Source organism: Ranitomeya imitator, chromosome 6, assembly GCF_032444005.1.
Source record: "Ranitomeya imitator isolate aRanImi1 chromosome 6, aRanImi1.pri, whole genome shotgun sequence".
NCBI lineage: Eukaryota > Metazoa > Chordata > Amphibia > Anura > Dendrobatidae > Ranitomeya > Ranitomeya imitator.
The window spans coordinates 514,466,471-514,492,282 of record NC_091287.1 but is presented as its reverse complement, the minus strand read 5'-3'; the positions used below and the strand labels follow the sequence as shown (position 1 = coordinate 514,492,282).

The window sequence follows — 25,812 nt, the reverse complement described above, 5'->3', positions numbered from 1 at the left end:
GCACGCTCTGCTCCTGAGTGCCGGGTGCAATGCTGGGTATTAACATGCGAGACTCATCCAAGTTTCTCGCAGGTAGTATGAGCCCTAAGTCATTAAAAGGTATCATAACTACAAGGCTATTATTTTGTTTTTCCCACTAAGTGCAATCTTTTTTCAACTGGCTAACATGGCACCAAACCTATTTTCCTACTACTGTTATATGGATTGCAATCTACCAAGAATTTTTGCTAGCAACATTTAGCAATGTCTTTATGTGTTCTTGTCGGCAGAGAGACCATTATACCAGAATCCAATTGTAAGTAATACTACGATCCCTATAGTTGTGACCTGACTTCAAATCATGACCTGTTGGGAGCATTTCAAGATGGAACTTTTGAAACACTGTTTGATTAAATCTTTTGATTTTCAGCTCCTACACTTCTTATATTAGAACCTCTTCATTTGTCAGATCTTCTAAATATCCCCATTAAAGTCTAGATAAACCTAACATTTTTAAAAAAAATGCTATTTCCAAATAAATTGTATCGACCCTTTAATTTCAGAATCTATGACAAAACAAGCTTCCAGTTATTTTGTTGTGATCGGAAACTTCTTTGTATGTTATATTAGAGTACTACTTGGAAGTAGTAAAATATAATGTGGCTATTGCATATTTATCAATAAAAATGTATTTTCTTTTCATCACATTTTCTATAATGTTTATTCTGCTGTTATAAATATACATTTTGCTGCTTTTATTCCAATATTTGTTTATCATCATACATTAGCCTTAGGGTTCCATATAAGTTCAGATACTCAGTACAACATAAAATCTTGGCATATTTCACAGTACATAATATGGCAGCTATAAACTCCCAGAGACAGAGTGTTTCAAAATATATATTAAAAAAATATCATTCTTGGAGAGATCCCATTCAATACTTTATACTTGTGGTTAGCAGCAATATAAGATTAAAATATAATATGAATATAAATATTAAATTCAACATCCTATTTCTTTTATGAAGAAATCAATATAAAAATAACATAAATTCCTCTTTATAAAATTAAAGTAAATTGTGAAAATAAATGTAAAAGTTATTTTGTAGAAATGTATTCTTTAACACTAAAAGTTTATCTTTTTTCAGTGCTTTAATACTGTTTATTTTTTTGTATGTAAAGCTTATGATGATACTGGTTATTTGTCCTATTACTACAAAAGTTAAAGTATTGCAACATGATTTGATAGGTCATGGGAAAGCTGTAATTTAAAGACTATTCTGACAGTCGGTGAAAATTGCACTAATTTTGACAAGGAGAGGTAATTTTGCGAAATTTCAAAATGTGTCTGTAATACGGTCCTTTATAGGGTTGAGCGACTTTTACTTTTATAGGATCGGGTCGGGTTTCACGAAACCCGACTTTTTCAAAAGTCGGGTCGAGTGAAATCGGCCGATCCTATAAAAAAGTCGGGGTCGGGGTCGGCCGAAACTCGAAACCCAATGCAGTGCATTGGGTTTCCAATGGTTCCCAGGGTCTGAAGGAGAGGAAACTCTCCTTCAGGCCTTGCGATCCATATTTAAGTGTAAAATAAAGAATTAAAATAAAAAATATCGCTATACTCACCCTCGGACGTTCCCTGGTACTAACCGGGAACCTTCCTTCCTTCGAATCAGCGCTTGCAGGACCTTGCGGTGACATCGCGGCTTGTGATTGGTCGCGCGAGCGGTCACATGGGCGGTCGCGCGACCAATCACAAGCCGCAACGTCACCGCAAGGTCCTGCAAGCGCTGATTCGAAGGAAGAAAGGCTGCCGGTTAGTACCAGGGCGCGTCAGAGGGTGAGTATAGCGATATTTTTTTTTTTTATTCTTTAATTTACACTTAAATATGGATTCCGATACCGATTTCCGATATTGCAAACATATCAGAACTCGAGATCGGAATTCCGATACCAGATTCAGAAGATCGCCGACTTCATGGCCGACCCCACACAGGGGTCGGGTCGGGTTTCATGAAACCCGACTTTGCCAAAAGTCGGCGACTTCTGAAAATGGCCGACCCGTTTTGCTCAACCCTAGTCCTTTATATAATCATTGGAAGTGTTTAATCACAAAAGCTCGGAGTTTATGTTTTAAAGCATTGCATCAAGTTGTTAAAATGTGCAAAAATCACAGATAGATAAATAGATAGATGATGGATAGATAAAAAAAAATCGTGCAGCACAATCAATAGCATAATTAAAGATAGTGGGTGCAAACCCCCCAGGTAATTTCAAACCTTAACAATATCCAGGCAAAAATAGAGACAGGACTTCAAGGTAAAAAATATAAGGGGTTTATTGACCCATTGTTATGGTGACGTTTCGTTCCATGTGAGGAACTTTATCAAGCTTTATTTGAGCTTGATAAAGTTCCATATTTGGAACGAAACATCGCTATCACAATGGGTCAATAAACCACTCATACTTTTGACCTTGGAGTTCTGCCTCTATATTTGCCTGGATAGATAGATAGATAAATAATTATGGTAAAAGCTTCAGACATTGGTATTAAGTCTATGGGATTACCTATAAAATGGGAAATTTGTCAAGAACATTGTGCTTTATTTTCAGCCTTGAACCTAAAGCACAATAAAGTAATGTATGCAAGATTCTTTAAGAAACCTATGGGCATTAATAAGTTTGGCACATGTTTTGGAGTGTCTCGCTGCAAAAGATTAAATGGACACCAGTCAAGCACTGACATAGATTTCAATAACAATGTATGCTAGTTTTCTGGAATACAGTATAGTAATTGTGTTACATGGGTAGGCCTTGTCCCTTTCCAACAGCACAAAGACTTTCAAAATTTCTTGCAAATACCACTTGCAACAAACTTGCACTTCTTGAAGCCATTTTTCTGGTGTAAATGGAATGATTAATACCCTCCATAATGTCTAGCTAGAAAATGTTTATAAAAAAAATTTAAATTGTACCGAGAGTTCAAAAAGAGGTTAAATGTTTATGTGGTTAGGTTGGAATAAGCAAACCACTTGTCATTGATCTTTTCTGCAATGAGCTGCCATTACCCATATCCGCATGCAGCCACTACATGAGTATTTGTGACCAATATGTTTTGTTTAGGATGACCAATTTAACAATGCTCGAAACAGTAGACAAAGTAGACAATAAAACGAAAGTTTACTTTTTTTAGAAATAATCATTGTAAATATATAATATATAGAAGTGCTACTACTAATAATATAAAATTTATACCTATCGAAAAAATGTTCAAACCTACAGTAGATAATTGAGCTAATAGTTGTTCTTTTTTATTCTCATATTAAGAAAATGTGTTTGGAACAATTAATGATGTTGTACTTTCCTTTCTAAACAATAACGGAAATAAAAATTAAGTCACAATCATTGTAACTACTACATCTTGAGCTATAATTTCAATTTAGACATTTAGATAAATTTTGTAAGATTTACCAAATTGTGACAAGATTGGAGAAATATGTAGTCTAATTACAAGTAGAAATGTTTACAGAAAACTCTGCTATATCCATGGGGTTTATATTAATGTTTCTAAATTATTGTTTCCAGCGGTCCCAAGGACGAGTGCCACCCAATGTAGTTCGGTACCAGAACCGCGTTTTGGAAAAAGAATTGGAAATGAGTTTGCCGTTGGATCTGTGGTTTTCTTTGAGTGCAATCCAGGATACATCTTACATGGTTCTGTGGCTATTAGATGTGATACAGTTCCAAATGCATTGGCTCAGTGGAATGACACGCTGCCAACCTGTGTTGGTAAGTATCTAACAATAAAGTATATACTGAGAAGGATGTGTTAACCTGAAGCTTTGGTTATCAGAGAAAGTCTATTCAATCAGTACATCAAACAAGTTAACTTTTAAAGTTAGAAGAAATAATGAGATATTTTTCCACTTGAATAGAATCCAGTCTATTGTCTGTTTCTCATTGTCGTCTACCGTGAAACAACCTACAACTGAACTAAAATGATCTTCTTTTTATCCTCCAGCTTTCTATGATTCACTTAACAATGTGTGGCATAGGGTTAATATAAAAAGATAAAGTATCAAGACAAGATATTACGTTCCGTGAAATATCAACCCCTGATCATTTGAGGGCTTCTGAGATAATTAAGCACAAGTCCTTTCATGAAGAATCGTCTTCTGATATTAGAACTAAGATGTCATTTTAGTTGAATTTTCCATGTATCTTTTTCTTGATTATAGATTAATCTCACGAGTTTATTATACTCTGGGTGTCACAGTTACTACATTTAATTGGAAGCAAAAGGAAATTTATCTCAGAATGTGTCATAACTCATTAGCGAAGACATTCTTTACAGCGTAGTAACAGATTTCCAAGAATTAATATGTAAAAAGGCTAGTGCTAAACAAAACAAAGAATCTTAATACAGTAGGGAGGTTCCATACCAAAAACTACCACCCCTTAACTCTGGTAGTTCATAGAAATAAGCAAATATATTCTAAGCTAAATAAGCTTTCTCTGAATTTCCACCAAAACTTGAATTGTAATCATTAGGCTTGAGCGAAACGGATCGTACAAATTCAAAAGTCGCCGACTTTTGGCAAAGTCGGGTTTCATGAAACCCGACCCGATCCTAGTGTGGGATTGGCCATGCGGTCGGCGATCTTCGCACCAAAGTTGCGTTTCGTATGACGCATTTGGCGCCATTTTTTCAGCCAATGAAGGAGCGTGGGCAGAGTGATGACATAGGTCTTAGGGGCGTGGATGCCTATCGCCATCTTGTCGCTTGTGCGCTGTAGAGATTTGCAATGTGTAACACCAGCTTTTCTGTTCAGGGATGGAGGGGAGAGAGAGAGAGAGAGAGAGAGAAAAAAAAAATTCCCATTGACTTTGCATTGGGTTTCGTGTTTCGGTCGATCCCCGACTTTTCGCCATAATCGGCCGATTTCACTCGACTCGACTTTTGAAATAGTCAGGTTTCGCGAAACCCGACTCGACCCTAAAAACTAAAAGTCGCTCAACCCTAGTAATCATTCATCCCATTGCTGGATTCCTAGGTTCTGGAGAGGTTAAAATAACAATAAACTATGATACTCGCCATATCTCGACCCACATCATACCTGTACTGATATTGCTGTTCCCTGCCCTGTTTATAGATCATCTTCTGTTTGGTCTTCACATCCCTTTAGATCTTCCACTAGGCTCCACCACTAACTAAACCTCATCAGTCACATGGGATGCAACACATGTCAGCGATATTTGTAGAATTCTATTTGACCATGTAGAGCATGTAACATGTCATTAATATCAATGATTTGTATCATGCCCCATATGAATGCATGGGGCCTAATTAATGGTGGCATCTTCAGGATAAGGGAGAAGAACACTGTACAGGAATTCTTCAGGGACCTGGATGAGAGGTATGAGAGGGAGGTACGGAGAGTTGAGTATAAGAGTTTATTTTTCCTTTAACCTCTTCACTTGATTTGCACCAAATGTGTTTAATTCATGTCAAATCCTCCCCATCCTAATTGAACAAATGTGCCAAATCAAATTTTGTTTATGACATTGTCTTTGCCTACAGTAGATAGCTGTTTTTTTTTATAACTATATAGTAGAGGAGGGAAGTGCGATCTTTAATTATTCCTCACAAAATTGTGAAGTACTAAAGAGGTTATTTTATGCATTTGTTCTCCACAACATAGAATTAAGCAACGTATCTGGCATAATCTTTTTAATTAACCTGGTGATGAATATACCTATCTGAATACATCTTTATTATACTGTGCAATCATCGTGTACTGTATTTAAACCAAACTCTTCTGCTGGGCTCGGATTCTGAAATATAGAGATTTGTCTACCAGGATATTCTCTCTACAGAACTACCTCATATGTTGTTGCCATGGAGAAACAACTGTAAGCATATTGGAGATTTTTTTTTTACATGTGGTCAAATAATCAAAATGAAACTCAACAGAGCTATAATTTTATTTGGAAAGAGGTGAAATCAAAATAATCTCTGATGAGCTTATTATCTCACCCATGTCTGATGCCAAAAAATTGAAAGTTAAGAAAGCTTTAATCTGTGATTGCAATATTATCTTTTTTTTATACATACATATATAATATAAACAACTCTTGAAAGACTTTGTTTTTTGTAAGCTGTACATCTTATTATCTTATGTTACTTATTTTGGGATTTATGAACTGCAATGAAAGAAACTGAATGACTGGGGACTAGTGTTGAGCTATACCGTCCGATACTTGAAAGTATCGGTATCGGATAGTATCGGCCGATACCCGAAAAATATCGGATATCGCCGATACTGATATCCGATACCAATACAAGTCAATGGGACACCAAGTATCGAAAGGTATTCTGATGGTTCCCAGTGTCTGAAGGAGAGGAAACTCTCCTTCAGGCCCTGGGATCCATATTAAGGTATAAAATAAAGAATTAAAATGAAAAATATTGATATGCTCACCTCTCCGGCGGCCCCTGGACTTCACGCTGGTAACCGGCAGGCTTCTTTGTTTAAAATGAGCGCCTTTAGGACCTGCGAATGACGTCGCGGGTTCTGATTGGTCACGTGCCGCCCATGTGACCGCCACGCGACCAATCAGAAGCCGCGACATCATTCGCAGGTCCTTAATTCCTAGAATTAGGAGTTTAGTGAATGAGAATGACGTCGCGGCTTCTGATTGGTCGCGTGGCGGTCACATGAGCGGCACGCGACCAATCAGAACCCGCGACGTCATTCGCAGGTCCTAAAGGTGCTCATTTTAAACAAAGAAGCCTGCCGGTTACCAACGTGATGTCCAGGGGCCGCCGGAGAGGTGAATATATCAATATTTTTTATTTTAATTCTTTATTTTACACATCCCTATGGATCCGATACCGATACCCGATACCACAAAAGTATCGGATCTCGGTATCGGAATTCCGATACCGCAAGTATCGGCCGATACCCGATACTTGCGGTATCGGAATGCTCAACACTACTGGGGACGATTAAATCAATTCAAAGCAAATTGAACTTATTTTGAATATCACTAAAAAATTGCATGTATCAGAACCTAATTTTTTTGATATTCAAAACAAGCTGTCGCCATTTTGCTTTACTGTTTTGAAAGTTGGAAATGGACCATAAAACAAAAAAAAAACACATTATACTCACTTCATTTCTCCTTAGTACTGATGGCACAACCTGCTGCCTAGTCCTGCACTATGTGAAACCAGGACTAAGCAGCAGGTGGAGCGGCTTAATATACATTTTTTGCAAAAAACGTATCAACCAAATACCCTGTTTGTACCATCTTTTTACTAGCACTTGCTGTCCACTGTGATTTTTTTTGCAACAGAGTGTTTTTGGTTTTACTGTACTTTTTTGTGTTTTCTAGTCCTGCACTAGCTACCTCCATATTTGATCCTCATTTCCGTCCTCACTCTTCGGCATCTATGGCACTGACTAAGCCTCAAGTGTAAGACAAAAAAAGGCAAGATAGAAGCTCATCATGCTTGCTTTGTCATATGGATAGTTGGGTAACTTTAAACTGGTGGGTGCTGAATCCCGCTGGTGAAGCACAGCAACAAATGTGGAAGCGGCGTGTTCACGCCGCGAAATGCACGTCGGGGCGTATTCACCGGCGGGACCCCCTCATCTCTCTACCCCCATGGGCATTAGGTGAGCATACTATGAATTTTGTACTGTTGGCTTTGGGGCCATTTTTGGTCACCTTTGCACACTGGCTGTGCACTTTTCATTAGGTGCTAAGTGCAGTGGTGATTCCCTCTCACACCATATTACTTTATTACTCTTTTCATATGGTACGTTTTTGTGTCCTTATTGGTGTGGTAGGGATCACCATGATTGTTAGCATAGACATGTTGTTAAGCTCTGCACATAGTTAGCCACTTATGAGCTAGGCACTACCACCGCTGCAGAGGTTTCTGCTTATTGCTAGTGTGTATTTGGTCCTCACCTTTTTGGTGGGACCCAGTTACTACTGTGACCCTATTTATTTTTGTCTTCATGTAGTCACCTGCATGGTGCTCGCCATTTATTGCTATATTACGGCCATCCGATTACTTTACGTTGGGGTGGCGGGATGTGGGGTGTTTTTCTTCCCTGTTCATGTTATGTCATGGTTACATTGTTACACGTATTTATGTCCTATACCCTTCTTTTAATCTTTCTGTATTAATAAAGATTGTTCGTTTTATATATTGATTATATGCTCCCGTTTCTCCTTTTTTCTCAAATCTAGTATTTGGAGTGATTATATAGAGTCTGGGGGATCACCTTATATACTAGGTCATTTTTCCCAGATTTCTGTTAATATGTACTCGGTATCTTGGTTGGCACAAATGAAAAAGGAAGTAGGGGTGTAGCACATCCATCCGGTAAAGTAAAAGTCATTTACGGTATTTAAATCCCATTCAAATTTAGTGGATCCACACAAGAGGATTCAAATCTGATGCGTTTCTGGTGAAAAAACCCTTAGCTCTAATATGACTAATAGTGTTTTTGCCAGAAATGCATCAGGTTTTAAGTGTTTTTGTATGGATCCACTCATTCTAATGGAATCTAAAGAACTTTTACTTTACGGTTAGATGTGCTACACCCATACTTCCTTCTTCATAAGCCTCAAGTGATGTCTCATCAGACCTAGTGCCGGAGGTGCCAAAAAGTAAAGAATGCTGAAGATGGACAATAGGACTGCAATCATTGAGTGAGACAGTAGAGGACTGAGTGGGGGACTTGCAGCACCAGGATAGGTGTTAAGCGAACAGAATGATTTCTATTTTCTAACTCTTCTGCTAAATATGCTCTTAGGTCTGAAACAACCTTTGGCAGTAATAAATGACTTTTCCCAGACATACCGAATTAGAGTAAATCTAGTGAATCAAATTTTGGCTGATATGTTTATCTGTAGCAATGACACATTTGTATATTGTAAAAATTCCCCCAATCAAATTTCCTTAGCTAAGCTTCTTGACACCCAGTGAGTGTGACATGGGGAGTAGGGGTTCATTTTATTCACAATTAAATTTTCTACAAGCTTTTTCGTAACCCTCCACAGTGTTAGCATTATCTCCATACCTTCGGTAGAGCCAAATAATCTTTGCATTTCAAACCACTCAGTCTTTTTCTTCCTACCACAAGCAAGACAGGAATGAAATCATTCAATATATGATGTACTGCTTTGTATAATGAAATGAAACAAGAGTCTCAAATCCAATTATTTATCAATCCGTAGATAATATATGCAGTTAGGATGAGATTGAGCTTGATCTGTGTTTTAAATGAAGTATAGAGGAGCCCATATTAAATTGCTTGGAGTCTCGGGTGTCCTGAGATTATTTTACTTACAGATATCAGTCATCAATCATCCCGCCCAGCCATTGCTGGTAATTACTTAAACATTTTAATGTCACTGATTTTATAGCTATCCAGTCTCCTACTGATGTGATCAATTATGCATGGCACAATACATTACTGGTGTAATCTTTACAGGGTTAAGTCGCATTGTTCTACATATTCCTGCAGTCTCTCTGCATTTAAGAAACACTTCTAAAGGAGTTGATAATGTTTTTCTAAGGCAGTGATATATTGCCTCCTAATGATAATGGCAATGCAAGACATCAATCTTGTTTTTTCAGACTAATGCAGGAAGGCAGAATATCTGTGACTGGGTACGACTCTGCATCTTGCCCCTTTGCTATGTTTTTCTCTATCATGATGGTAATAATTTGAAATATATTGTAATCAAGATGGATTTTTTCATCCTCATTTAAGTTGTATACTTACTATATTGATTGCAGCGTTATTTACAATATGAAATCTCATTACTTTACCTTTTAGATGACTTATAGCACCTTTCTCAGATGCAATATTCATTAGGTCAAGTCTCCAAGACAAACATATTGACCATGTTTTGTCAAGTGGAGAGCATGAGGGGTAGTGCATGCTACATGTAAACTTAGCTGCTCACGGTTTAACTGGTTGATAAGGTGCAATGACCTTTACATCCCAGTAGTCTCAATAACTCACATTCTGCCTGAGATCATTTTTCCCTTTTCTTTATATAAATTACGACCTATCATTTATCAACATTCTATTTCAACAAAATATCCTAGGTAAAGAAAATCTGAAGCAGCACTATATTAGCAAAGGGTGCAAATCCTAGGACTTAAATCAAATCCACACTAGATATGATGCAAAAAATGGCAGCACTTCAAGATTCAAGTTAAAAAAAAGTTGGCCACATGGTGTTAGGGTTGGTGGATTGCACTAAATAAAGATGAAGTGAGATCGCAACCCGGGGTCCACCGTGCAGCGCTGTAAAACCGCAGCTAGTGAACAATGGTGGAAGCATGCGGCAAGCGATCTAGAAAGCACATGGGGTTAAATGTCACCCTGTGTGAACAGAAAGTAATTACCCAGCTCTTTTAGCTTCACAAAGGGGTAGAGACTAGGGTTGAGGGACACGGGTCGGCCATTTTCAGAAGTCGCCGACTTTTGTCAAAGTCGGGTTTCATGAAACCCGACCCCTGTGTGGGGTCGGCCATGAGGTCGGCGATCTTCTGAATCTGGTATCGGAATTCCGATCCCGAGTTCTGATATGTTTGCAATATCGGAAATCGGTATCGGAATCCATATTTAAGTGTTAAATAAAGAATTAAAATAAAAAATATCGCTATACTCACCCTCTGACGCGCCCTGGTACTAACCGGCAGCCTTTCTTCCTTCGAATCAGCGCTTGCAGGACCTTGCGGTGACGTCGCGGCTTGTGATTGGTCGCGCGACCGCCCATGTGACCGTTCACGTGACCAATCACAGGCCGCGACATCACCGCAAGGTCCTGGAAGCGCTGATTCTTAGGAAGGAAGGCTGCCGGAAAGAAGCAGGGCACGTCCGAGGGTGAGTATATACCTAATAGGAATTCGAAGGAAGGAAGGTTCCCGGTTAGTACCAGGGCGCGTCCGAGGGTGAGTTTAGCGATATTTTTTATTTTAATTATTTATTTTACACTTAAATTTATACTTAAATATGGATCGCAGGGCCTGAAGGAGAGTTTCCTCTCCTTCAGACCCTGGGAACAATTGGAAACCCAATGCACTGCATTGGGTTTCGAGTTTCGGCCGACCCCGACTTTTTTATAGGATTGGCCGATTTCACTCGACCCGACTTTTGAAAAAGTCGGGTTTCGTGAAACCCGACCCGATCCTATAAAAGTAAAAGTCGCTCAACCCTAGTAGAGACAGTATGGCGCAGCTAAATGCCATGCTAGTGTAAATGGCGCTATATGAAATCCCCTGTTACTTCATAGGTGAGCACTTCCCTCTCAGGGGCTAACGAACAGGTAGTGGACACAGTCACAGCATATGCACTCATATGAACTCCTCTCCGGAGGTGCTGGAATTCTAAAGGCTATTCACCTGCCCTGAGCACACACAAACAAGTCCAAAGTACCGTAGTGTTCCACACACGCATGTAACATAAATGATCTTAGAGCACTGATGAGCGCACCAAAGATCCTTTTATAGATTGTGCCAATCAGACAGGACCTTGCTCACAAGCCAATCTAGAGCTGGCACAGGACCTCGGCAACTGACGGCCGACCACCAATGAGAGGTCACCACACGAGCATGTTCAGTGGAGTGATTTCTGGACTTAGACTAAGGAACGTCTGTTCGCTGCTGCCTATTGCTAGTTACTATAGCTGTTACTGGAGAGCCAGCAGTAACTAGACAAACAGCACGAATCTGAGCAAGACACTGTGACTGACGTCTCTACTGAGCAGGCTCCAAAGAAGAATGGGAGACTGCAGAGGAAGATAAGGCTTGGGATACACCTCACGCAGTAGGAGAATCCCGGCACCTAACACATGGCTTAATAAAAGCACAACTTTTGTTGTTTACCGAATTTTAGAGTGCTGTATTTTTTGTGATGTATCTACAATACATCCTATAGATGTGTATCTTCTTGACTATTTCTGAAAGCCATAAGTCTTGTGTCGCTATAGACTAATGTCAAACATCTTAAAGTAGTCATAGACTTTCCTTCCAATTCTCCCTTACAAATTAATACTTGGTTTGGCCTAATCTCCAAAAAGTTTCTAAATGAGAATGGGAAAAGCCAAGCACTTCTATTATTGGCTTATATTCACTGAGAACAAAAAGATATGTGGAAATTCAGCAGCATGGTTTCTATGGGCTCAACCGATGAGGTGAATTCTCTGACAAGTAGAGTAAGGTGAGCAGTACAAATTGGGGTCAATAACACAATGAAGTTGGATTTAATTGATGGCCTGTGGATCAGCAGGATATGATAGTCAGCAGGTGAGCAAGTGGATCTGGAAGCAGTAGATGCAGCTCAGCCAGATGTGTAGAGGGTACAGGACCAGCAGTGATATGTAGGAAAACTGATATATTGCAGCAGAAATACAATTACACACAGGAATGGCAGAGATGTACATGTGGGCTGCAGTGGGATAATTGAGAACAGTCAATTCATTGGAATCTTGATATAGCTGAGATTGAAAGTGCCTTTAGCCTCAGAACAGTGAGAAGCAACTAACAATAAACTAACTTGATAGCAGAAATGATGATGTGAAAAACATCAAGAATTGTTGAGCAGAGTTGGTCAACTGAAATCTCGATTCAGTAGAGTTGTGGGTGTGGACAACATCCACAGAAGCTGGATTGAGGTTAGTAGTAAATGATGGTAGCTAGATAAAAGTCAGAAGTAGCTGAGGAGATAATTAGACACTTGGTAAGACATAAACTAAGTGGCTAAGTAGCTAATCTTTAGAAAAACACATGGTAGCATGGTACAATATTACTTCAACACTCAGGCAGCAAGCAGCTGCCTGAACCTGTACCTGGCCGTAAAATGCCTTGGATGACAACATGCATTAATTAACACAAACAAAAGGTAATGATCCAGCAGCCATAGTAACCAATCATTTTACAGACATCTTTTTTCAATTTGTTGCATAGAAAATTAATTCTGAGAGCCAAATGATCTATGTACTTTTTTATTATTTTATGTCAGTAAGGCCCTTATAATTTTCCATACAAATGAATATACAAAAGTATCTTTGGAGAATCATGATTTCAACTAAAAAAATAACTTCGATGAAAATAGCATACCTAGATCGGTTTTTAATGACCAGTGGAAGATAAAACTCAAGAACTCGAGAGAATTAAGTTACAATAGATTAATTGAGTCACCTCTTCAATGTGGAAGCCTACCGTACACTAGAATAATTAACACTAATGTCAAATATAACATTCTATGCGAAGGCAAGAAATAAAATGTAGCACATTTTATTTATATATTTGGCTGCTAATATATTTTTAAGTTATGTTTTTTTTGTGCTACAAATAGACAATTGACCTGAACAAATAGACATAGACCTGAACAAATCTATTTGATGATAAACACATTCTTCTTGAATATTTAGAAATTTGCAAAACTAAGTAAATTTCATCAATTTGCCATTCACTTCACACAAATCACCTAAAATGTCTTCTGCCATGTTACACATTGCAAAAGATTGAATTAGCTAGAGAAGAATCATACAGCCATGGAGGTGTCTGGTAATAAATATTTAAAAAAAGAAAATGAACGAAACAGTTCTATAATTTTACAAAAAGTTCAGATTCTCCTGAATCTGTATTCTTATGATTCACTTTGTGGCCACTCTCAATTTTGCTGATTTATAGAGTGCTGGGAAAAAGGTGAAAAATAAAATAATACTTGAGTATTCATTTGTCCTGTCCCCATTGCCCTAGTCTGGTCCTTTGTACAGTTCTCTCCTTTCTCTTCTTTTCTTCTGTATTAATGTCATCTTCTGGACCTGGGCTTCCCGCACTGAGTCGAGGTGCTGACTAGTCTTTGGGAAATACATACTGTGATATTAGAGTCCCACTCAGTGTCAAAAGCCCTGGTGCAAAGTGAAGATGGAAGAAGAAAACTTTCCATGTTGTCCTGAAAAAAAGAGGCTTGCGGGAGCTGCACAAAAACCCCTATGGTGGGCTGTCACGGTGGGAAAAGTTAGCTACGATATGAGTATTAATTTATTTTTTTAATTCTACATTTATCCTGCTGTGAGGTCTAGAAAGTCCCAACAGTATAATAAGAAGCATTTAATTCACATTCAATAGATTTGATGCAAATTAAATTTCCTGGCAGAATTTCGGCAGATTCGCTTAGGAGTAACATCTCGGAATGCTGTTAGCAGCAGTTAAAATTACAGTAGAGATAAAATAAAATAAAAACAAACCACAAAAAATAATATATATATCAATACCTAACTTTAATGTTAACAAAATCTTTATATGATTCAACCGCTAGGGAACAAAACTTGTGCCCAAAATGACTTTCTTTTATGTCCTTCTCAAAATGCTCTATTTTTGTTTAACCATACTTTTGCATGTACAGTACAGACCGAAAGTTTGGACACACCTTCTCATTTAAAGATTTTTCTGTATTTTCGTGACTATGAAAATTGTACATTCACAGTGAAGACATCAAAACTATGATTTAACCCATGTGGAATTATATACTTAGCAAAAAAGTGTGAAACAACTGAAATTCTGTCTTATATTCTAGGTTCTTCAAAGTAGAAACCTTTTGATTTGATGACTGCGTGGCACACTCTTGGCATTTTCTTGTTGAGCTTCAAGAGGTAGTCACCGGAAATGATCTTCCAACAATCTTGAAGGAGTTCCCAGAGATGCTTAGCACTTGTTGGCTCTTTTTTCTTCACTCTGCAGTCCAGTTCACCCCCAAAACATCTCAATCGGGTTCAGGTCTGGTGACTGTGGAGGCCAGGTCATCTGGCGTAGCACCCCATCACTCTCCTTCTTGGTCAAATAGCCCTTACACAGTCTGGAGGTGTGTTTGTGGTCATTGTCCTGTTGAAAAATAAATGATGGTCCAACTAAACACAAACCGGATGGAATAGCAGGCCATTGAAAGATGTTGTGGTAGTCATGCTGGTTCAGTATGCCTTCAATTTTGAATAAATCCCCAACAGTGTCACCAACAAAGCACCCCCACACCATCACACCTCCTCCTCCATGCTTCACAGTGGGAACCAGGCATGTAGAGTCCATCCGTTCACCTTTTTTGCATCACACAAAGACACGGTGGTTGGAACAAAAGATCTCAAATTTTGACTCATCAGACCAAAGCACAGATTTCCACTGGTCTAATGTCCATTCCTTGTGTTCTTTAGCCCTTCTGCTTGTTGCCTGTCCTTAGCAGTGGTTTCCTAGCAACTATTTTACCATGAAGGCCAGCTGCACAAAGTCTCCTCTTAACAATTGTTGCAGAGATGTGTCTGCTGCTAGAACTCTGTGTGGCATTGACCTGGTCTCTAATCTGAGTTTCTGTTAAGCTGTGATTTCTGAGGCTGGTGACTCGGATAAACTTATCCTCAGAAGCAGAGGTGACTCTGGGTCTTCCTTTCCTGGGTCGGTCCTCATGTGAGCCAGTTTCTGTGTAGCGCTTGATGGTTTTTGCCACTGCACTTGGGGACACTTTTCAAAGTTTTCCCAATTTTTCAGACTGACTGACCTTCATTTCTTAAAGTAATGATGGCCACTTGTTTTTCTTTACTTAGCTGTTTTTTTCTTGCCATAATACAAATTCTAACAGTCTATTCAGTAGGACTATCAGCTGTGTATCCACCAGACTTCTGCACAACACAACTGATGGTCCCAACCCCATTTATAAGGCAAGAAATCCCACTTATTAAATCTGACAGGGCACACCTGTGAAGTGAAAACCATTTCCGGTGACTACCTCTTGAAGCTCATCAAGAGAATGCCAAGAGTGTGCAAAGCAGTCATCAAAGCAAAAGGTGTCTACTTTGAAGAACCTAGAACATAAGACATAATTTCAGTTGTTTCACACTTTTTTGTTAAGTATATAATTCCACATGTGTTAATTCATAGTTTTGATGCCTTCAGTGTGAATGTACAATTTTCATAGTCATGAATATACAGAAAAATCTTTAAATGAGAAGGTGTGTCCAAACGTTTGGTCTGTACTGTATGTAACATCCATAATACTCCATTCTTTTTAAAGATTTTAGGAATTCATAGAGTGACCAGCAAGATAAAAAAAAAATGTATCAATTCAGGCTAAAGAACACGTAACACTCAAAATTCTGAAATTAGGTCGTGAGAATCTTTACCTATGGAATAAACTCCAGAACTGAGGTAGTAATGCTCTCGAGATACATAGGAAATAAGCTAATTAAAATATGCCAAATATATTCTGTTGATTAAAATGCCCAGATATCTCAGGAGTGCAGCTCAGAAGTCTTTACCGTTATTTGTAGATAATGAAATGTTATCAGGAAAAAAGCATGAAATTAACCAAACTCTAATGCTTTCCATTACAGCTGTTATTTTTGCATACAGTATCATTATCCCGGTGAATGTGGTGTTAACATCAAGCAAAGATTACCTGTTACTGATTAGGCAGTTTCCTTAGTGACTTTGTGCAGATGGTTAACTGCTTTGCTTAACATCCCAGGGAAACATTTGATTTTGTTCAGGATAAGTGCAGAAATAAAGGGAAAGTTCCAGAATATGGATTATAATACAGACACGGAATACCAACAATAGCAATGAGATTGTAAACACGCATAAAATAACATCTTGATTATTTGCTGCATTATATAAACTAAAGCTCCCAGAGAGTGGCCATATTGTACACACTTCCTTCTTGCGCTATTTGCAGAGTATATTCATGCACTTTATGCAGCAATTGATACAAATTTTGCATAAATTATTATGAGCTGTGGTAGACTGGGTGGTGAAGTTTATTCCTCTTCGACAGATTAGGAAGTGATAGATAGGGGTGCTACATACAAAGACTTATTTAAATGTACTGTGTTTAACCCCTTTACCCCCAAGGGTGGTATGCATGTTAATGACCGGGACAATTTTTACAATTCTGACCACTGTCCCTTTATGAGGTTACAACTCTGGAACACTTCAATGGATCCTGGTGATTCTGACACTGTTTTGTCATGACATATTGTACTTCATGACAGTGGTAAAATTTCTTTGATATGACTTGCGTTTATTGTGGAAAAATTTAAATTTGGCGAAAATGTTGAAAATTTCGCAATTTTCCAACTTTGAGTTTTCATGCCCTTAAATCACACAGATATGTCACAAAAAATACATAATAGGTAACATTTCCCACATGTCTACTTTACATCAGCACAATTTTGGAACCAAAAATTTTTTTTGTTAGGGAGTTAAAAGGATTAAAAAAAATTGACCAGCGATTTTTCATTTTTACAACACTATTTTTTTAGGGACCACATTACATTTGAAGTCACTTTGAGGGGTCTATATGACAGAAAATAACCAAAACTACACCAATCTAAAACTGCACCTCTCAAGGTGCTCAAAACCATATTCAATAAGTTTATTAACCCTTCAGGTGCTTCACAAGAATTTTTGGAATGTTTAAAAAATTTAACATTTAGCTTTTTTTTCACCAAAAATTTAATTCAGATCCAATTTGTTTTATTTTACCAAGGGTAACAGGAGAAATTGAACCCAAAAAGTTGTTGTACAATTTGTCCTGAGTACGTCGATACCCCATATGTGGGGGTAAACAACTGTTTGGGCACATGGCAGAGCTAAGAAAGGGAAGGAGCGCCGCTTGACTTTTCAGTGCAAAATTGGCTGGAATTGAGATCGGACGCCATGTCGCATTTGGAGAGCCCCTGATGTGCCTGAACAGTGGAAACCCCCACAAGTGATATCATTTTGGAACGTAAACCACCTAAGGAACTTATCTAGATGTGTGATGAGCACTTTGAACCCCCAAGTGTTTCACAGAAGATTATAATGTAGAGCCGTAAAAATAAAAATCATATTTTTTTCACTAAAATGATTTTTTGCCCTTGATCTTTTATTTTCCCAAGGGCAACAGGAGAAGTTGGACCCCAAAAATTGTTGCACAATTTGTCCTGAGTATGCTGATACCCCATATGTGGGGGTAAACCACTGTTTGGGCGCATGATTAAGCTCAGAAGGGAAGGAGTGCTCTTGATTTTTCAATGTAAAAGTGGTTGGAATTTAGATCGGACGCCATGTCGCATTTGGAGAGCCCTGGATGTGCCTAAACAGTGGAAACCCCCCACAAGTGACATCATTTTGGAAAGTAGACCCTCTAAGGAACTTAACTAGTTTTGTTGTGAGCACTTTGAACCCCCTAGTGCTTCACAGAAGTTTATAATGTAGAGCCGTAGAGAATAAAAAAATCATATTTTTTCACCAAATTATTTTCCCCCCAATTTTCTATTTTCCCAAGGGTAAAAGGAGAAATTGGACCCCAAAAGCTGTTGTGCAATTTGTCCTGAGTATGCTGATAGCCCATATATGGGGGGAACCACCGTTTGGGCGCATGGCAGAGTTTGGAATGGAAGGAGCGCCATTTTGGAATGCAGACTTTGATGGAATGTTCTGCGGGTGTCACATTGCGTTTGCAGAGCCCATGATGTACCTAAACATTTGAAACCCCAACAAGTGACCCCATGTGGGAAGCTAGACCCCGCCAAGGAAATTATCTAGATCTGTTGTGAGAACTTTGAACCATCAAGTGTTTCACTAAAGTTTAAAACGTAGAGCCGTGAAAATAAAAAATCCTTTTTTCCCACAAAAATGATTTTTAGCCTCCAATTTTGTATTTTTCCAGGGGTAACAGGCAACATTGGACCCCAAATGTTATTGTACAATTTTTCCTGAGTACGCTGATTCCCCATATATGGGGGGAAGCACCGTTTGGGTGAATGGCAGAGCTTGGAAGGGAAGGAGTGCTGTTTTGGAATGCAGTCTTTGATGGAATGGCCTGCGGGCATCATGTTCCATTTGCAGAGCACCTAATGTGCCTAAACACTAAAAAAACACACAAGTGACATTATTTTGGAAACTACACCCCCAAGGAACTTATCTAGATGTGTTGTGAGAACTTTGAACCCCCAAGTGTTTCACTAAAGTTTATAACGCCGAGCCGTGAAAATAAAAAATCAATTTCTTTCCCACAAAAGTGATTTCTTAGCCCCCAATTTTTAATTTCCCAAGGATAACAGGCAGGGCAATAGCTAGGGTTTTGGCTCAGGGGGAGAAACTTCTGAGTGGGCCCCTATCCATGTAACCTTGATTACAACTCGGTGACGCGCCCTAATAATGGAGAACCTCAGCAGATGACAAAGATGTTACTGAAGGTAATCTCTGTATAATGACCAACATGGATATTACCGCCATATGGTCAGTGGTAGATACCAGTCCTGCAGAACATATATGAGATTACAGCACAGTTACAGATAATGTGTTACCGCTGAAGTTCTTTATGATGGAGTCATCACTTTTCCCATATTTTCCATATGGTCCAGACCGACATGACAACTTCTTCCAGAAACGACTCACCTGCAGAGAATACAACAAAGACACGTTTCACGTCTCACATTCCAGCCCCATCACCATCTATTCCCAACCTGCACAAACTCCTCATCCTGCTGATACCCCAATACTGAGCCGCTGCTGCCGTATGTCTCTATTGCTGCACCTAATACCCCAATACTGAGCCACTGCTGCCCTATGTGACCCCATTACTGCACCTGATACCCCAATACTGAGCTGCTGCTGCCATATGTGTCCCTATTACTGCACCTGATACCCCAACACTGAGCCGCTGCTGCCGTATGGGTCCCTATTACTGCCCCTGATTCCCCAATACTGAGTCACTGCTACCGTATGTGTCCCTATTACTGCACCTGATAGCCCAATACTGAGCCACTGCTGTCGTATGTGTCCCTATTAATGCCCCTGATACCCTAATACTGAGCCGCTGCTGCCGTATGTGTCCCTATTACTGCCCCTGATGCCCCAATACTGAGCCGCTACTGCCATATGTGTCCCTATTAATGCCCCTGATACCCCAATACTGAGCCGCTGCTGACATATGTGTCCCTATTACTGCCCCTGATACCCCAATACTGAGCCTCTACTGCCATATGTGTCCCTATTACTGCACCTGATACCCCAATACTGAGCCGCTGCTGCCGTATGTGACCCTATTACTACATCTGATACCCCAACACAGACTCTGTAGTATAAGACAGCACCCCTATAGGCAGACCCTGTACTATAAGGCAGCACCACTATAGGCAGACCCTGTAGTATAAGACAGCACCCCCATAGGCAGACCCTGTACTATAAAGGCAGCAGCCCGATAGGCAGACCCTGTTGTATAAGGCAGCACCTCCATTGGCAGACCCTGTAGTGTAAGGCAGCACCACCATAGGCAGACCCTGTAGTATAATGCAGACCTCCCATAGGCAGACCATGTAGTATAATGCAGACCCCCCAAAGGCAGACCCTGTAGTATAAGGCAGACCCCCATAGGCAGACCCTGTAGCATTAGCCAGACCCCCCATAGCCAGACCCTGTAGTATTAGGCAAACCCCCATAGGCAGACCCTGTAGTATTAGGCAGACCCCTCATAGGCAGACCCTGTAGTATTAGGCAGACCCCCCATAGTCAGACCCTGTAGTATTAGGCAGACCCCCCATAGGCAGACCTTATAGCATTAGCCAGACCCCCCATAGGCAGACCCTGTAGTATTAGGCAAACCCCCATAGGCAGACCCTGTAGCATTAGCCAGACCCCCCATAGGCAGACCCTGCAGTATTAGGCAAACCCCCATAGGCAGACCCTGTAGTATTAGGCAGACCCCTCATAGGCAGACCCTGTAGTATTAGGCAGACCCCACATAGTCAGACCCTGTAGTATTAGGCAGACCCCCCATAGGCAGACCCTGTAGTATTAGGCAGACCCCTCATAGGCAGACCAAGTAGTATTAGGCAGACCCCCCATAGGCAGACCCTGTAGTATTAGGCAAACCCCCATAGGCAGACCCTGTAGTATTAGGCAGACCCTGTAGTATTAGGCAGGCCCCCATAGGCAGACCCTGTAGCATTAGGCAGACCCCCATAGGCAGACCCTGTGGTATTAGGCAGACCCCTCCCATAGTCAGACCCTGTAGTATTAGGCAGACCTCCCATAGGCAGACCCTGTAGTATTAGGCAGACCCCCTCATAGGCAGACCCTGTAGTATTAGAAGACCCCCCATAGGCAGATTCTGTACTATAAGGCAGCACCCCTTAAAAAAATAAATAAATACTCACCTCTCTTCTTCCTGGTTCCTGCGCTGCTCTGAGCTCCCACTTGTCTCAGCGCCGGGCAGTGAGAAGGGAAGGAGCACTGTTTTACTTTTTCAGTGCAGAATTGGCTGGAATTGAGAGCGGACACCATGTCATGTTTGGACAGTGGAAACCCCCCAATTCTAACTCCAACTCTAACCCCAACACACCCTTAACTCTAATCCCAACCCTAACCATAACCACACCCTTAACCCAAACACACCCCTTAACCTAAGCACAACTCTAACCCCAACACACTTCTAACCCTAATCCCAACCATACCCCTAACCACACCCCTAACCCTGACACACCCCTTACCCTAATCCCAACCCTAACCCCAATCCTAGCTGTAAACATATTCCAAAGCCTAACCCCAACTTTAGCCCCAACCCTAACCCTAACCATAACTCTAATGGGAAAATGAAAATAAATACATTTTTTTATTTTATTATTTTTCCTTAACTAAGAGGGTGATAAAGGAGGGTTTGATTTACTATTTATAGCAGGTTTTTATATTGGGTTTTTATGTTTGGCAACTGTGGCACGCTAAAAGATGCTTTTTATCGCAAAAAATAGTGTTTGCATCATCACATTTTGAGAGCTATAATTTTTTTATAATTTTGCCCACAGAGTCATGTGAGGTCTTATTTTTTGCAGGACGAGTTGACATTTTTATTGGTACCATTTTTGGCACATGACATTTTTTAATCACTTTTTTTTTTTTTTGATCACAGAATGATCAAAAACCAGCAATTCAGGAATTTCTTTTGGATAGGGCGTTTATACCATTCCGCGTGTGGGAAAATTAACCCAGCAGTTTTATTCTTCAGGTCAGCACGATTACAGTGATACCTCATATATATCATTTTTTTATGTGTTGGCTCTTTTATACAATAAAAACTTTTTATATAAAAAATAATTGTTTTTGCATCGCTTTATTCTGAGAGCTATAACCTTTTTATTTTTTTGCTGATGGTGCTGTATGGCAGCTCAATTTTTGCAGGACAAGATGACGTTTTCAGTGGTACCATGTTTATTTGTATCTGTCTTTTTGATCGCATGTTATTCCACTTTTTATTCGGCATTATAATGATAAAGCATTGTTTTTTGCTTTGTTTCTTACTTGTCTTTTTTTATGGTGTTCACTGAATGAGTTAACTAGTGGGACAGTTTTATAGGTCAGGTCGTTATGGACACAGAGATAGCAAATATGTGTAATTTTATAGTTTTTTTTTTATTTACATAAAGAAATGTATTTATTGGAACAATATTTTTTTTCTTTATTTAGGAATTTAAAAAAAAACACTTTTCCACATTATAATATATATTTTTTTAGTTTTTTACTTTGTCCCAGGGTGGGACATCACTATATATTGTCAGATCACTGATCTGAAACTTTGCAGAGCACTGTGTCGGATCAGCGATCTGAAAGACAGTGCAGGAGGCTTGCCGGCGCCTGCTCTCAGCAGGCACTGACAAGCCACCTCCCTGCAGGACCCGGAAGGACCCTGCTGCCATCTTGGATCAGGGGACCCGCAGGGAGGAGAACGGAGGAGACCCTTGGAACATCGCGATCACATCGCATTGTTCTGAGGGTCTCAGGGAAGCACGCAGTGAGCCCCCTCCCTGCGCGATGCTTCCCTGTGCCACCAGTGCCACCAGAATGCTGAGATCTTGTTTGATCGCAGTGTTCCGGGGGTTAAAGTGCCGGGAGCTGTCAGTGACCACTCCTGGCACATAGTACCGGATGTCAGCTATGAGCGTGGCTGATCCCATATGACGTACTATCCTGTCGATGGTCATACGGGTCCGGGTCACCTCGACAAGATAGTACTTCTCATGTCAGAAAGGAGTTATTGTTCTTATCATGCCATTTATAGGCCTATTGAAGTATAATGGAGCTGTCATTAAATCTGTCATGTGCTAATCCAGTACAGCAAAGCTATAATGGAACCACAGCAACAGGAAGCATGAGTTTTTTTTTTTTAAATAAGATACCGTAAGTTAGTGCCAAAAAGGGAAAATTATATAATTGAAAATTAAAATTAAGAAACAAAAAAAAAACCCTCTGATAGGCTTTTCTCTCCAAAGACATTTTTTTTTTAAATCCAAAAGATATAGCAGCAATGCTGAGGAATTGGTGCACAGGATGCCTATAAATTCAAAATATGGATCAACAGGCAATTCTACACTGTGGAGAGGTGTGGGGCCATTATAATGTATGCAGACCCTTTATACCGCATGGACGACTGTGTGGAGGTGACATTTGGGGCATCACACTGTGTTGGGTCACCATACTTTAAGGTGGGGTACAGTAGGGTCATCATGTAGTGTGGAGAGAACTGCGGGGGAATTCACTGTGGGTGTATCTTATAGTGTTTTTCGCGCACTTTTGTTTGCATCATACTTTATGGTGCAATGAAAGGGGAATCTAGGGCTTCAGTAGGAGGAAAATTATCCCTGATCCTAGTGGTATCAATTTTTCCAGTACTGATACTTGTGATCACCACTGCTCCCAGTACTGATCCTTGAGTTCCCAATTTCTCCCGATACTGAACCTTATGGTCACCACTACTCTCAGTACTGATCCATTTGGTCCCCACTGCTTCCAGCACAGATCCTTGTGGTCATTGCTTCTCCCAGTACTGATCCTTGTGGTAGTCACTGCTCCCAGTAGTGATCCTTATGGTCCCCATTGCTCCCATTACTGAACCTTGTGGTCACCACTACTCTCAGTACTGATCCATTTGGTCCCCACTGCTTCCAGCACAGATCCTTGTGGTCATCGCTTCTCCCAGTACTGATCCTTGTGGTAGTCACTGCTCCCAGTAGTGATCCATATGGTCCCCATTGCTCCCATTACTCAACCTTGTGGTCACCACTACTCTCAGTACTGATCCATTTGGTCCCCACTGCTTCCAGCGCATATAATTGTGGTCATCACTTCTCCCAGTACTGATCCTTGTGGTAGTCACTGCTCCCAGTACTGATCCTTGAGGTCCAAATTGCTCCCGTACTGAACCTTATGGTCACCACTACTCTCAATACTGATCCATTTGGTCCCCACTGCTTCCAGCGCATATCATTGTGGTCATCACTTCCCCCAGTACTGATCCTTGTGGTAGTCACTGCTCCCAGTACTGATCCATATGGTCCCCATTGCTCCCATTACTGAACCTTGTGGTCACCACTACTCTCAATACTGATCCATTTGGTCCCCACTGCTTCCAGTACAGATCCTTATGGTCCCAACTGCTGACTTTATCCCATTTAGAGAATGTACCCTTTACAACGACTCTTTGTTCCTGCCCCTTAACCAGTTTTCTACCCGTGTACATATAGTTCCCCTTAGTCCCTGCTAAGATTTGCACTTATTACCCAGCGTGTACCTTAAGTTAGACACAACTTATTTGTCATGAATTTATACTCGTTGTCAGTCGTTTTATTAATTTTATTGTTCTTTGAAATATGTTTTCGCAGATAATTTCTTATAATATTTTGCACAACACTTTTACAGGTTATTTACATGATTTTACAGTTAATTACACTTTCACAGTTCATATTAAGTCTATTGTAAATGGATTATGTCACCAGAGTCAACTTTGGACATCTGTTGAATGTAGAGAAAAATGTTATTTAGCTGATCTCTGATTTTGGAGCATAATTGCACCTTTAAGCGACTCATACAAATGCTAACCTTTATTCGTATATGCCACACAGTATAAAGTTCTCAGCTGTATTGTATGGTTCTACTCAACTGTCACATTCTATTATATACTTTACACATTGTAGGAAATAGTAATACGTGTCAGCTAATACCATATATACATTGTCTTCTATTTTCTTTTTTTTTCATTCTAGTGCCCTGTGGTGGAATTTTAACAAAGCGGAAGGGGACTATTCTGTCTCCTGGCTACCCTGAGCCATATGACAACAATTTGAACTGTATATGGAAAATCTCTGTGCCGGAGGGAGCAGGCATTCAAGTAAGATCATACGATATTCTCAAACACTTGTCATATTCGTTTTCTTATGAAGACAAGAAAATAATGGATTGAAGTCAATGAAGTGATATCTATAGTGTAAGGATGTACAGTATGGCAGCAGATACAGTACATGTTACTATATTGCTTGTAATTGGACCATGTTTTAAAAATTAAAAAGGGAATCTATCACCACTCCCCAAGTTTTTGCTACCCCATCTCAGACAACATGATGTAGGGGCCATGAATACAGCAATGCGTCACTTACTAAGCTGCTTGCTGTCATTTTGATAAAAATGATTGTCTGCAGATCTGCCTGTTCTCTGAATGCTGAGCTCTCTATAACCCTACCCACACCACTTATTGTCCGCTTTCTGCCTATGCACAGTGTACACATAAAGCTGCCAATCTGTAGTTGGGGCCATTTTATACAGATCTCTTGAAAATGGAATACTACTAACAGGTGACAGGTTTATTAGTCCTCTACTGACAATCTCCTGTTGATAAAATTGTGATTTTATCAAAACTACAGCCATCAGCCCAGTAAGTTCCACATCATGAAAAATAGGGTCTCCGTCTCTACATTATGTCACAATCAGATTAG

General features: G+C 39.9%; 1 protein-coding gene across 1 annotated transcript in view; it reads left to right on the top strand.

Moving 5' to 3' along the window:
- Window positions 1–25,812, top strand: part of CSMD3 (CUB and Sushi multiple domains 3) — a 2,093,798-nt gene that overhangs the window by 1,667,283 nt on the left and 400,703 nt on the right. Inside the window, exons 35-36 of the mRNA XM_069731799.1 lie at window positions 3,565–3,768; window positions 25,087–25,211. Coding sequence (XP_069587900.1) covers window positions 3,565–3,768; window positions 25,087–25,211 — 329 coding nt within the window. The remainder of the gene's footprint in view (window positions 1–3,564; window positions 3,769–25,086; window positions 25,212–25,812) is intronic.